Genomic DNA, 14,024 nt, shown 5'->3' on the forward strand with positions numbered 1-14,024 from the left:
CAACCAATCATATTATAAATACTATAATCAGGAACGGCATGCCATAATAAATAAATAAAAAAAAATAAAAAAAATAAATATATATTATAGTTATAGTCAGAATTATTGGCACCCTTGATAAATATGATCAAAGATGACTGTAAAAATAAATCTGCATTGTTTATTCTTTTGATCTTTAATTCATGAAATTAGCAAAAATCAAACCTTTCATTGAAGGAAAAGAATTGAAAGTGGGGGGAAAATCACATTATGAAATAAAAGTTTTTCTCCAAAACACGTTGGCCACAATTATTGTCCTGATGGAAGATTCAACCACAGCCCATTATTGGATTTCTAGCAGAAGTGGTCAGGTTTTGATTTTTTTTTTTTTTTTTTTTTTTTTTTTTAATCTATTGGTATTTGATAGAATCCATTATACCTTGTATCTGAACAAGATGTCCAGGACCTCCAGCAGAAAAATAGGCCCACAACATTAAAGATCCAGCAGTATATTTAACCGTGGGTGTTACGACCCGGCTCAAAGTCACAACATAATGAGGACACTTCACAGGTGTGGCCCATAATCAGCACTGGAGTCCCGCCCATCAAGGAGGAGCCACTGTACCTGCAATCTCACAACAACAAAAAATGAAAAAAAAAAAAAAAGGGCAGGGCTGTAACACTGGGCATGGGGTACTTTTTATCCATGTGTGCACCAAGCCCATCTGGTGGGTTTGCTGCCAAAAAGCTCTTTTTTTTTTTTTTTTTTTTTTTTTTTTTGTTTCATCTGACCAGAGAAGCCGGTCCCGTTTGAAGTTCCAGTGGTGTCTGACAACTGAATATGCTGGAGATTGTTTCTGGATGAGAGCAGAGGATTTTTCTTGAAACCCTCCTGAACAACTTGTGGGGATGTAGGTGCTGTTTGATCTTTTTTTTTTTTTTTTTTTTTTTTAAGGCTTTCTGAGACTCAAGACTCAACTAATCTCTGCAATTCTCCAGCTGTGATTGTTGGAGAGTCTTTGGCCACTCAAACTTTACTCTTTACCGCGCATTAGGACGATTTAGACACACGTCCTCTTCCAGGCAGATTTGTAACATCTTTAGTTGATTGGAACTTTTTAATTATTGCCCTGATTGTGGAAATGGGGATTTTCAATGCTTTAGCTGTTTTCTTACAGCCACTTTCAATTTTGTGAAGCTCAACAATCTTTTGCTGCACATCAGAACTATATTCTTTGGTTTTACTCATTGTGATGAATGATTAAGGGAATTTGGCCTTTGTGTTTCCTCATGTTTATACTCCTTTGGAACAGGAAGTCTTGGCTGGACAGTTTCATGTACATGATCACCCTGGTGTGCTAAAAAAAAATGTAAATATGAATATACTTGAGATATTTTACTCATAAAAAAATTCTAAGGGTGCCAATAATTGTGGCCAATGTGTTTTGGAGAAAAACATTTATTTTATAATGACTTTTGCTAATTGAATATGAATAAACAATGCAGATTTATTTTTATAGTCATCTTTGATCATATTTACCAAGGGTGCCAATAATTCTGACCAAAAGTGTGAGTGTGTGTGTGTGTGTGTGTGTGTGTGTGTGTGTGTGTGTGTGTATATATATATATATATATATATATAATATATATATATATATATATATGTATGTATGTATGTATGTATGTATGTGTATGTATGTATGTATGTATATGTATGTATGTATGTGTGTATATATATATATATATATATATATATGTATGTGTATATATAATATGTATATACACACATGCAGTGCTCAGCGTAAATGAGTACACCCCCTTTAAAAAGTAATATTTTAAACAATATCTTAATGAAAACAAAAACAATTTCCAAAATGTTGACAAGACTAAGTTTTATATAATTTCATATAATATCATTTTTTATATAATTTACAAAATTTTTAGTTTTACTCAAATTAGGGTGATGCAAAAATGAGTACAACCCACTAAAAGTCTCTGGAGCAAAGCTAAATTTTAGACTACAAATGTCTAATTTAACAAGAATTCAACCACAGGTGAGTCTAATTATTCATTACACAGGTGTCCAGCAGACAGTTGACTATAAAAGGGTGTTAAAACTAGGGATGCACCAATCCGATATTCTAATCGGGTATCGGCTCCGATACTGCCATTTTTGCCGGATCGGGTATCGGCCGGACGGGACCGATCCAAATCCGATACTGTGCGTATCAGTATATGGCTGTAATACATAGTCTGTGTTATTGTTAGGCTCCACAAAAGGCACAAAAACATTAAAAAGCACCAGAAAGTTTCTGTGCACTATATTCCAAGTGTTCTGAAGCCATTCCATACTTTAATTTGAGGTACAGATAAATATTTAAGTCGTTAAATTAAAGTTCACGTAAAGGCCTCCCTCCGCTACGGCTGTCAGTCATTCTCAATTCAGCATTCAAACTGCGTGTCGCGTTCGGTTACAACAGTCAACACAATGAAACTCCAAGATGAATCAATGTTTCTATTATTATACTTCATCTGTAGATAAGGATACCGGTAATACAATACGCATCAATATATCTTCACTTTGTGCTTTGAACTTTTCAATGCGAAGCACTGCCGCTGCGCGCTTTGACTCCATGATGCTTCAAGCGCATCATTCTACACACGGGATGCGCATAGCGCTTTGTGCCGCTCTGTATGGGAGCTGTTCATATTATAATACTTTTGCGCAATGAAAGATTGTTAATAGCATTTTTTTTTGTTCTGTCCTATCTATCATATGTTGCTGCCTCATTAAAAAAAAACTTTGCTATAAATTTAAAAGAAATGTCTTTTAATTTTATAGTATAGCTTATATTTATATATAAATATATTTAGTTTACGTTATATATGACCCAAACATTCATGAAAAACAAGCCATGAGTCATGGATGAAGGAATCAGCTGGACTCCTGTTTATTTTGAATGTCTACCGAGCTAGTGAAGCTATTGGTTTATTTACAGTTGTTACACTAGACTTTCGATATATGAGGTTGCGTTAGACTTTCGCCGTCATTTTGAGGGACAGGATCGTAAAAATACCGTCATAATTATTACCATGCATCATTTACAATTTTTAAAAAAATTCCATCAATGACGAAAAAATTCAGTTAACGCGACATTTGAGATTTTTTATTTATATATATATATATAAATAAAAAATCTCAAATGTCGCGTTAACTGAATTTTTTCGTATAAAAATATATATAATGTGTGTGTGTGTGTGTGTGTATGTGTATATGTGTATGTATGTATGTATATACACGTCACACTACCGCCGGTGACACTCCACAACCGCGGTGGTGCGGTTGTCATGCCAACCGTCACAGCCCTAAGTGAGGCATACAGTTTATTAGGCAATTTAGCACTTTTTTTATTATTACTTGAATATCGGATCGGTATCGGAAGCAAAAAAAGCCAGATCGGTGCATCCCTAGTTAAAACCCCTTCCCATTTCATGCTGTCAGCAATGGCACCACATTAAAGAGAAATGTCACAAGACCTGAGAAAGAAAATAATTTCTTTACACCAGAAAGGTGAAGGCTACAAGAAGATCAGCAAAGCTTTACTTATCAGTCAGAATACTGTAGCAAAAGTGGTACAAAAATTTAAAAAAGACGGAAATGCAACCATCTCACAGAGATGTCCAGGTCGTCCACGGAAGTTAACACCTCGACAGGAGCGTCTTCTGATGAAAAGGGTTGAAGAAAATCGGCATGCAAGTTCACCGCAGTTATCTAAAGAAGTAGAAAGCCAAACTGGGGCGACTATTTCCCGTGACACAATACGGCGTACACTGCAGAGGAATGGCATGCATGGGTGCCGTCCACGAAAGAAACATTTCCTAAAGCCCAGGCACAAAAAAAGCCCGCCTAGAGTTTGCCAAGGCCCATGCTGACAAAGATGAAGACTACTGGGACCCTATACTCTGGAGTGATGAGACCAAGATAAATGTTTTTGGAACTGATAGCTTCAAAACTGTATGGCGTCGCAAAGCTGAGGAATACAAAGAAAAATGCATGGTGCCTACAGTGAAACATGGTGGTGGCAGTGTCCTTATGTGGGGCTGCATGAGTGCTGCTGGTGTCGGGGAGCTGCATTTCATTGATGGCATCATGAATTCACAGATGTACTGCTCTATACTGAAAGAGAATATGCTACCATCACTCCGTGGTCTTCATGCACTTTTCCAACATGACGATCCTAAACACACTGAATCACTTTCACCCTGTTCTTCTTCTGAAGAAGAACAGGGTGAAAGTGATTCAGTGGCTCCTGATCTGAATCCAATCGAACACCTATGGGGAATTCTGAAGAGACAAGTTGAGTATCACTTTCCATCCAGCATCCAGTCTCTTGAAGAATGGAAAAAGATAAATGTTGAAAAATGTCGCCAACTTGTTCATTCCATGCCTAGAAGACTTGGTGCTGTCATTAGAAATCATGAAGGCCAGACAAACTACTAGATGTAGTAGTTTTTGTTGTGGGGTGTACTCATTTTTGCATCACCCTAATTTGAGTAAAACTGAAAAATGTGTAATCTAAGTTATATTATTAACCTAATTTTTATGTTATAAGTTAAACAGATGTTATATTAAACTCAGTCTTGTCAACATTTTGGAAATTGTTTTTGTGTTCATTGAGATATTGTTTAAAATGTTACTTTTCAAAGGAGGTGTACTCATTTACGCTGAGCACTGTGTGTGTGTATATATGTGTGTGTATATATATATATATATATATATATATATATATATATATATATAAACATAAAATAAAAACACTAACAATATCCTTACCATAGTGAATCAGGATAAGACAAACAAACAAAAAACAAAAGGTTTTGGAAGAAGGAGTGATGGTGTATTGACTACAGGGGGGCTCCAGGAACGTGGTTGAGAACCTCTGTATTAAATGATGGACGTTTTTGGATGTTGCGGCATGTCAAGTTAAAAATGTTTGAAAAATACATAGCACTGTGTCAGATCCTTCCAACATGTCAGGAAAGCCAAGAATGTTGGATCCAGTCTCTTTACCAGATCCCATCAGAAGTTGTGTTAACTTGGTTTTGGATACCAGACATTTAACACCGTGTTTTGTCTGATCTCCAAAGCTGTCATTAAGCGTCTTCCATCAGCCAAGAGACAGGGGAAGAGCAGGGAGCAGGAGATGAAGTGATAGTAAAAATGAGCATGAGTTTACTGAATAATCTTAGTTGTGACTGGTTTAATGTTGGACTTCTGACCAGTACAAATTCAACGTGTTATTATACCAATGCAATGCAAATGCAATGGAAAATTTCTGCTACACAACGTGGAGATATTTACTTAAAGTGTACATAACACAAACAGTTTTGGCCGATCTCATGTTAATCTTGAGTACCTATAGAGTAGTATAGCATCCTTAATATCTCCGAAGAGTCAGATTTATAAAAGACAGATACGCTGTACCGAGTCTTTCCGAAAACAGCCGTGGGCGAAGCTAAAGAGTCACGAGCACACGCAGCTTTTGCTTAGCTAAGCTATCAATGGTCAGCTAAACATGTATTTAAACACACACAATACACCAACGCATTTTCCCTGGATAACTTTTGATTCATTATACGTTTGTGTTGTTTACATTATATGCACTTGCGCGCCGATTGCCAACAAAACAGACATTTGATGCAGTTTTACTTACCACCTGCGGTTCCGACTCATGACCGGGATCTTTTATTGCTGGGACCGCTCCACCTTTCAGTTTCAAACGATCTGCAAATCAAGCGTCGAACTGGGCCTTGTTTATAAAACCATAAGCGCTGATCCTGAGGGCTCGAGCAGCCACAGAAAAACACAAGATATTCTCCATTTATTTTAACCAATAAAAAAGTGATTGCAATTTTTAGACACAACTTTATCCTTATTTTGATAGTAAGGCGGTTTCTATGGTTATTTTAATGACAAATGTCGAGAGTGCATCAATGTAATGCGTGAGCACAAATCTCTCAGCTCCACTTAACGCTGGGTTCTTTGTAGGGGTGGGATGGTTCGCTGCAAAAAATCGAACCATTCGGTTGATAGCGCGCAACGTGAGCGCAGATGAGACCTGAACATCTCACGTTGCTATCTGTGTTTAAACTAAACTCATTTAAACCTTGCCAGTTTAAACAGTCATCCGTAAGACGCGAAAAAGAACTTGCGCTCGCTGTGAGGTGTGTGTGTGTGTGTGCGTGCGTGCGTGCGTGCGTGCGTGCGTGCGTGTGCGTGTGCGTGCGTGCGTGTGTGCGTGTGTGTGTACTCATCCGAAGCGCGTACAAGGAGAGCCAAGTCACAGCGCGCAAATACTCTCGCGCAAATTCTCTTTCAAGTCTTGCACCTAAACGGACAAATTCACGCAAAAATTATGTCAACATGCCCATCTTAGCGGGTATCCATAGTAGGTTATGTCTTAAGAGAAAAACGAGACAACGCATGTGTATCAGTATCAGTGTACTGGATCTTTGAATTATGTCTTAAAGGGACAGCAGTCTAATATTCCTGCTCTTAATTCCTCGCTTTTAATGTTAATCGAACGACAAAAGACGAAGAAATCACTCTTGACTGAATGGCTTTTGTAACTTCAATAATGTTTCATCTTTATTTAACTATTCAAAGAATTTTATATGCAGTTATTTTATATTTGATTACTTTATTCAATTTCTGTACCTGAAATCTGTTAGATACCTGAAAAACCTGTAAAGCATTGTTTATTTTATTTGTATTTTAGCTCTCATGTATTTATTTGTGCTGTTTCTTATAGTTAGATTATTTGTTTTTATTTTCTTTATCTTTATTTGACAGTTGTCCTATTTTTTTTTACTGAACATAGCACATACCGAACTGTACCAAAACCGTGACACTAAAACCATGATACAAACCGAACCGTGAGAAATCTGAACTGTCCCACCCCTAGTTCTTTGGGAAGCAAGGTTATCTTTCCCTCATAACCAAAAACACACTTCTTTGGTGACATTGTTGATTTCATGGTCTAAAAACAAAGTGATTAATCTTTCTTGAGCAAGTCCTTTGCAGCGCTGCCGACACTTCCATAACCCGAACGAAGCACATTGATGGGCGTGCTCTTGCTCTCGCTCTGGTTGATGTGTGCCCGTGCCCTTCCGGGAGAAGTGCCCATACAAGGAATTCCACCCTTTATTACGTAATACTCCATCATACGTCCAACTCGTTTTTTGAAACTTTGGCCATGTTTAGCAAGAGAATCCAACTCTTTAACAGAGAAAATAAGTAAATAATTTACTTGTGATGACAACACAGCACAACACCTAAAATTGCAACAGAAAAACAATATAAAATTGAAAATAGTATATACATAGAATTTAATATGAAATAGATTTAGTAATATGAAAAAAGATATTAAATAGCATAAATTAAGTACAAAACAGATGTATGTTTGCTCTATTGAAGCCATGCACGCACGCACACACAGGTTGCTATTACGAATTTTTAGATGGGTTTGAATAATAAATGCTATTGCCAAGTCTGAGCTGCAGGCACCACTCCTAATGAGTATGTGTAAATATTTGCAGTTTGGGAAATACTTTGGCATCGCTGATATTTTGAGGCTTTGATTATATTAGGATGTAGAAAAGATCAAGCACTGAAACAGAATATAGAATAACACAAGACGTGTCGCTCGTATTGTTTTGAATGGGAGAAAGTGCGAAGCATAATATGGCGGAATAAGTCCCACCTTCTAAATAAGAGCCAATCACTGATTGTTAAAGTCATCGTGTCACTGCAGTGGCCGTTAGAAGCTCTGGTTCCTATAGAAACAGTCAGACGCACGCTTTCGTATAGAGACACGCACTTAGGACTGCGCATGTGCATTAGCTTGATCCAGCCTGAAAAATACAGCTATTTTGTCATGATTCGAGCGTTTAGAAACACAATTTATGAGACAGTTGTTGTCAGATTTCATTGGTGATTTCAAATAAGAAATTTAATCAAAAGCTTGGCAAACAGCTTTGAAGAATCTGATGTTTCCCCATTCAAAGAGATAGGAGCTACAATTGCATGCCCGAGAGGAGTTTCAAAACTGACCGCCGAGTGAAATGACTTGTCTTAAAGGGACTTTGACTGAAAGCGGATACAATAAGAAGCTAATCTGTATTTTTAAAACTAAATTCTCCCCTTAGTCTCATCAACGATTTGGACATCAAATGTTTTAACTTCCAGCGCTTTGGAAAAGAGTTTGCCAAACATCTCAAGCTGAGTCCAAACTCATTCATCCAGGTGGCGATTCAGCTGGCCTACTACCGGTAAGGCTTTCAGAGACTTAAGCTGTTCTGTCATCCAGTAATGACAGATAATGAAATTAATTAATAAAGTGCACGTTTGGTCCCTTTTTTTGCTAGAGTTCACAATGAAGTGTGTGCGGCCTGTGACATCGCCTCTCTGAGGATGTTCAGGGGAGGACGAACAGATTACATCCGTTCTCCGACCAATCAGATGCTGAGCTTTATACAGGCCTTTGATGATGATGCAGTTTCTGTGAGTAATTAGGATGGTGGAGAGGAGACCAAATGAAATGTCACATTAATAGGTAACACTATTCATTAAATGTGTGTCTGTTTGCATGCGTTTTAGAGAGAAGCCAAGGTGCAGCTGCTGAGAGAGGCTGTTGATGCATACAGCATCCTCACAGAGCAGGTGAATAACCAACAGGTTTGCATGTGGAAGATCCTAATTTATGTTGACTGCATAATGAGTGCTATTTTTGATCAGTCGCTGATGGGGCAGGGTATAGACCGCCACCTGTTGGGTCTTAAACTTCAAGCCATTGAGGAGGGATTGAGCGTGCCCAGAATTTTCATGGACACGGCCTATGGACTTGCGACTCACTGGAAACTCCGAACAGGACAGGTAACTGTTGGTTTTAATTACATTCAAACATAAAATGCCTTAAATTGTTTACAGATCATAAATGTTAACGCTTTATACCAAACAATACAGTAATATTTAGCATGAATGTTGGCATAAATTATATTTTGAACAGAAACAATGCAATGCAAACAGATATATATTTTTAAAAACATCACATGACAGAGCCATGATATATCTTTATTGTGATCATTTATTGTGATGATGTGGAACTTCCATGTGTCATTAATCAAAAGCTAACCTGACCTAGACTGGATTTGTATTGATGCCACATCAAGATCAGTGTATAAATAACAGAATTTAAAAATTTTTGTACCCTATCATTTTAAGAGGGGTGAGGGGGTATATGGGGTTGAGCCATTTCATTCTTCTGGTTTAAAAAAAACAAAAAAAACAAAATTGAAGCAAAGTCACACAAAAAAGGGGGGCTTGGGAGGAGTTAGAGTTTATCCCAGTGTCTTGGGTCATAGGCAGGAAAACACCATGGACAGATGTCTATCACAATTGTTTTAGGGTCATATAACAACTAAATACAACAAAATGCCCCTCTCTCTTTTACTTTCGTCTATACTCTTAATGCTCATTCATCCGAATATTGAGAGTGTTATGGTGAGTGCACACCAAATTACACAGATTACTCAAGGGATTTTGACTTGTTTTTCGCATTACTTGCACGAATAAAAACTGTGCAATGTGGAGTGTCTTCACACACATTAACAACAAAATTCATCCAGTTCATAGTCATGTAAAACTCATAGGTAGGATCAAGTAACAGATGCATATTTTCATTACTTACCAGGTAGTCCAACTACTCCTTGGTAGTCCAAGGAAGCTTGCTTTTTTCCAAGAAGTTTTGTCATAAATTTTGGGGTGCCCACAGATGGCTACAATAATGCTCTCCTCCGTTTCCTGATACATCCGGACATGTCAAACCAGACGTGTCAAGTTCTTCGCTGATTGGCTTGCGTGACAACGCGTCATGTGAATTTACCACTCGAGTTGAAATTTTTCAACTTGCACGGAAGACGTAATTGAGGCGAATATCGTGCGTTTGCGGCAATCGCGCCACCCAATTCACGTCATTCACGTTGTCCGACGCAAATTCGCATCTATTCTCATCTTTGCATTTACTTTGTATGTAAATCTACTCGCGCAAATAATTAAATCCACTTTTGGTGTGCACACACTATTAGAGGTAAGTTGTGTTTTGGATTGTTGAGAATGACGCCCTGCCCTTTTACCATTCTTTAACTTTTCAAAGCTTTCCATGCCCATTTAAATTGTTTGATGTACACAGCAAGCCTAAACAGTGAGAAAACCATAATGAAAATGTTGAAAGAACCTATGTCATTGTTCTTTGTTCACATCATCCTCCTTGCAGGTACCCACCATTACAGACAGTGTGATGTGTTTTGGACCACTGGTTCCAGATGGCTATGCAGTGTGTTACAATCCACAACAAGATCATGTCCACTTCTCCATAACTGCTTTCAACTGCTGCGAGGAAACTAACGCAGAGAAACTGGCTCTCACACTGGAACGATCGCTCTGTGATCTCCAGGAGTTATTTCAGCCCTCTGTATAGCACAGTCTAGACATCCAGAGACAAAAAGTCAGTTTTAAAACTCTGGTCCAGCATTGCGGCAGCTTCAGGAACATGCGATGAAGGCGATGTACTCCTGAAAGTGCCAAGCTTTGTTAAATGACTGGTCTTTGAGCAAGTGCAAGTGGTCTTGATGGAAGTTTGCATGAAGTATATTGCATTTGAGCACTGGGATGCAGGTGTATGTGTATGATGGACCATTTGCTAATAAGAAATGCATGATTGCCATTATTGGAATTATAAGAACAGCCATAAAAGCTTCAGCCAGTAACCTAATGCTATGGACTTGGGTCCCTCTGCAGCTTTGTCAAAGATCATGGAGTTTAAAATAAAATCTGATTTCATGCTACATACCAGCAGTTGTATTTGATAAACATTTCTTGCTTGTAAAATGTGTGCTTTGTCAGCAGTTGACCAAATATTTAAAAGTAACACAATTAGATTTGTGTGAAATCATTGACTGTTACAAAAGCTGTGTTATCAGTACTGTTAAAGCTTATAGAAGATGTTACTCATTATGTCCTTAATAAAACATGTTTGTTAACTGGTAATAAATTGAGTACATTGGTAACGTATGCGTTTTCTTTTAGAAACTTTTGCCAGAGATCTCCACATTTCCTCTCATTCAAGTTAACAAATGTTCTCCATGTTTGACCACAAAGTAGTTAGTTATTTTTTTTTCTTTAGAAAGTTTGAATCACACGGAAACAACACTCAAAAAAATTAATTGTTGGATTTACTTAAAAAAAAAAGTGTCAAGTGGTTCCACGCAACTATATTGAGTAATCTGTACACATAACAATTTAGTTGTATGAACAAAAGAAATTCAAGTAAAGCTGACAAAATTTCTTTGAGTAAATACAAATCATTTGAATGTCACTGTTACATAATATTTATATGTGCAGTTTACTTAGTAATGTTATGTTTATTACGTAAGGTGAACACATTTATTGAATTAATTTACCTTAATAAATGATCTATTTTCTTTACAAAATGCACTCAAAAAATAATTAATTGAACAAACTCAATTGAATTGAGAGCCTAAACACAGGTGACACTCTTCTGCATAATGGTAACCACAAAATTCAAAAACTTTACAGAAACTCCTCTAAATGTCCAACATAACTGCACATTAAACACTAACAACATCTTTCCCTTTACTGAAAAACACATTAAATAACACTTTAATCCCTTAATTTACTCTCTTAATGCAGTCCCTTGCAAAGCATGCTGGGAACTATGGATCTCTACAGATGTCAACATTAATTTGTGTTTCACTCAGCAATGTTAAGTTGACTAAACAAATACTTAAGTAAAGCTGACAATACTCATTTTTAGTAGAAACAATGCAGTTAAATTATGTTCATGTAGTTACATGAGTTTTTTTTAAGTAATGTGAACAAGGATGGTTTGAGTGAAACTAACAAAAGTGAAAGTTAATTTTTTTTTTTTTTTTTTTTTTTTTTGAGTGAATAACTTTTTTTTTTTTTTTTTTTCACATTAATATATACAATGACAAAATGTATTTGGATACAAAAGCCACACCAGGGGTGGAACCACTACTCAAAAAGTGATGGGGCTTAAACATTTCATATAAATTAATTTAAATTAAATGTAACATTTAATTTAAATTTGTGCTATTAATATTAACTTAAACTAACTACCATGTGCCCCAACAAATACTGCAAGTAGAACATAAATCAAGCAAATGTTTTTTTTTTTTTTTTTTAATTAATTATATTAAACAGTAAAGAACCCTGTTTGCTTCCTACAATATTAGGGTTAAGTCATTTACATTCCAGTTCTGTGGACAATTATAAAGCATATTACATTACATAACTGGAAAAAAAAACTTGAGACCAATAAAATGTCATGTATACCATATGCAATATGGTCAACAAAAATTACATTCTAGTTCTATTGAACAGATAAAATTGATTATAGAACACAAAATTGAATTTGTCAAAATATACCTTTATACAAATAAAATAGCAATGAGCTTTTTTTTTTTTTTTTTTAAGTTAGTGCTTTAGAAAATACTGAAAGTGACTTTCCTTTTGATGTTTTTTAGTATGAAAATATTGTCCACCTTTCTAAGATCAGTGCCTGCACTATATGGTCAGATGATGTGTGTGGAGGATACCAATGCTATTCAACCGCTCAGCTTTGATAGTGGATTGAATGTCTGTTTTTAGTCTAAAAGTATGAGATGGCTTGAATGTATTCTGATCGATCTTTACTTCAATTTTAATGATCAGTGATTTCTTTACAGTTCTATCTGTAAAACTCCTTAGCTGTACTGAACCTGTGGACTGTTAAATGCTGCATCAGTTTTGTTTGGTGGTGAAATAACCCATGGTTTTCCAGAGGGAGCACAATGATTTGCGTTGTCCTTTGTCAACTCCTGCCGTGCTTGACTAAAAACATCCATCTTAGCGGATCCATCATAACACTGGCCACATAGATCAGAGATTTCGAAACTGAATTGAATGTAACATCCTTGATTATCAACACAATAGAAGCTTGTCAGAGACAAATACATTTTGCTCTCAATGAGAATGTGAAGCAAATGCCCTCCAACTTCTATCTCTGAAGAGATCATAGCTTAAGTGGAGCACCTTTGTAAATCAGGGCCACTTAAAGAAACAAGCTATTTTGAAGAATATGGGTAACCAAAGTTTGTTGAACCTCCCCATTGACTTCCATAGTATGGAAAATAATACTATGGAAGTCAATGAGAACCATCAACTGTTTGGTTACCGACATTCTTCAAAATATAATGTGTGTTCAGCAAAAGAAAGAAATTCATACAGGTTTGGAACAACTTGAGGTTGAGTAAATGATGACAGAAGTTTCATTTTTGTGTGAACTATCCCTTTAAGTTTCTATATTTAAAGTAAGGACTTTAACACAGCTCACTGTACATTAGGGCTGTAAATCGGATGGTTAATCACAATACGATCTGATATCGATTCTCATAGCCATTTGCCGATATCTCAAAAAATTAAGTGATACGATTATGATTCGATTCGGGTGTATCGATCAATATACAGGTGCTGGTCATATAATTAGAATATCATCAAAAAGTTGATTTATTTCACTAATTCCATTCAAAAAGTGAAACTTGTATATTATATTCATTCATTACACACAGACTGATATATTTCAAATGTTTATTTCTTTTAATTTTGATGATTATAACTGACAACTAAGGAAAATCCCAAATTCAGTATCTCAGAAAATTAGATTACTTAAGATCAATACAAAGAAAGGATTTTTAGAAATCTTGGCCAACTGAAAAGTATGAACATGAAAAGTATGAGCATGTACAGCACTCAATACTTAGTTGGGGCTCCTTTTGCCTGAATTACTGCAGCAATGCGGCGAGTCGATCAGTCTGTGGCACTGCTCAGGTGTTATAAGAGCCCAGGTTGCTCTGATAGTGGCCTTCAGCTCTTCTGCATTGTTGGGTCTGGCATATCGCATCTT

General features: G+C 36.5%; 1 protein-coding gene across 2 annotated transcripts in view; it reads left to right on the forward strand.

Moving 5' to 3' along the window:
* cratb (carnitine O-acetyltransferase b) overlaps positions 1–11,106 on the forward strand; it is a 47,795-nt gene extending 36,689 nt beyond the window's left edge. The window contains exons 11-15 of one of the 2 annotated variants that reach the window (XM_051872843.1): positions 8,188–8,310; positions 8,407–8,542; positions 8,639–8,701; positions 8,792–8,914; positions 10,314–11,106. In XM_051872843.1, the coding sequence (XP_051728803.1) occupies positions 8,188–8,310; positions 8,407–8,542; positions 8,639–8,701; positions 8,792–8,914; positions 10,314–10,517 (649 nt within the window). In that variant the 3' untranslated portion in view covers positions 10,518–11,106. Of the gene's footprint in view, positions 1–8,187; positions 8,311–8,406; positions 8,543–8,638; positions 8,702–8,776; positions 8,915–10,313 lie in introns of both variants that reach the window. The other variant, XM_051872842.1, reaches the window with a different exon arrangement.
* The last annotated feature ends 2,918 nt before the right edge of the window (positions 11,107–14,024 follow it).

The sequence above is a fragment of the Ctenopharyngodon idella genome, chromosome 19 (genome assembly GCF_019924925.1).
Source record: "Ctenopharyngodon idella isolate HZGC_01 chromosome 19, HZGC01, whole genome shotgun sequence".
Lineage (NCBI taxonomy): Eukaryota > Metazoa > Chordata > Actinopteri > Cypriniformes > Xenocyprididae > Ctenopharyngodon > Ctenopharyngodon idella.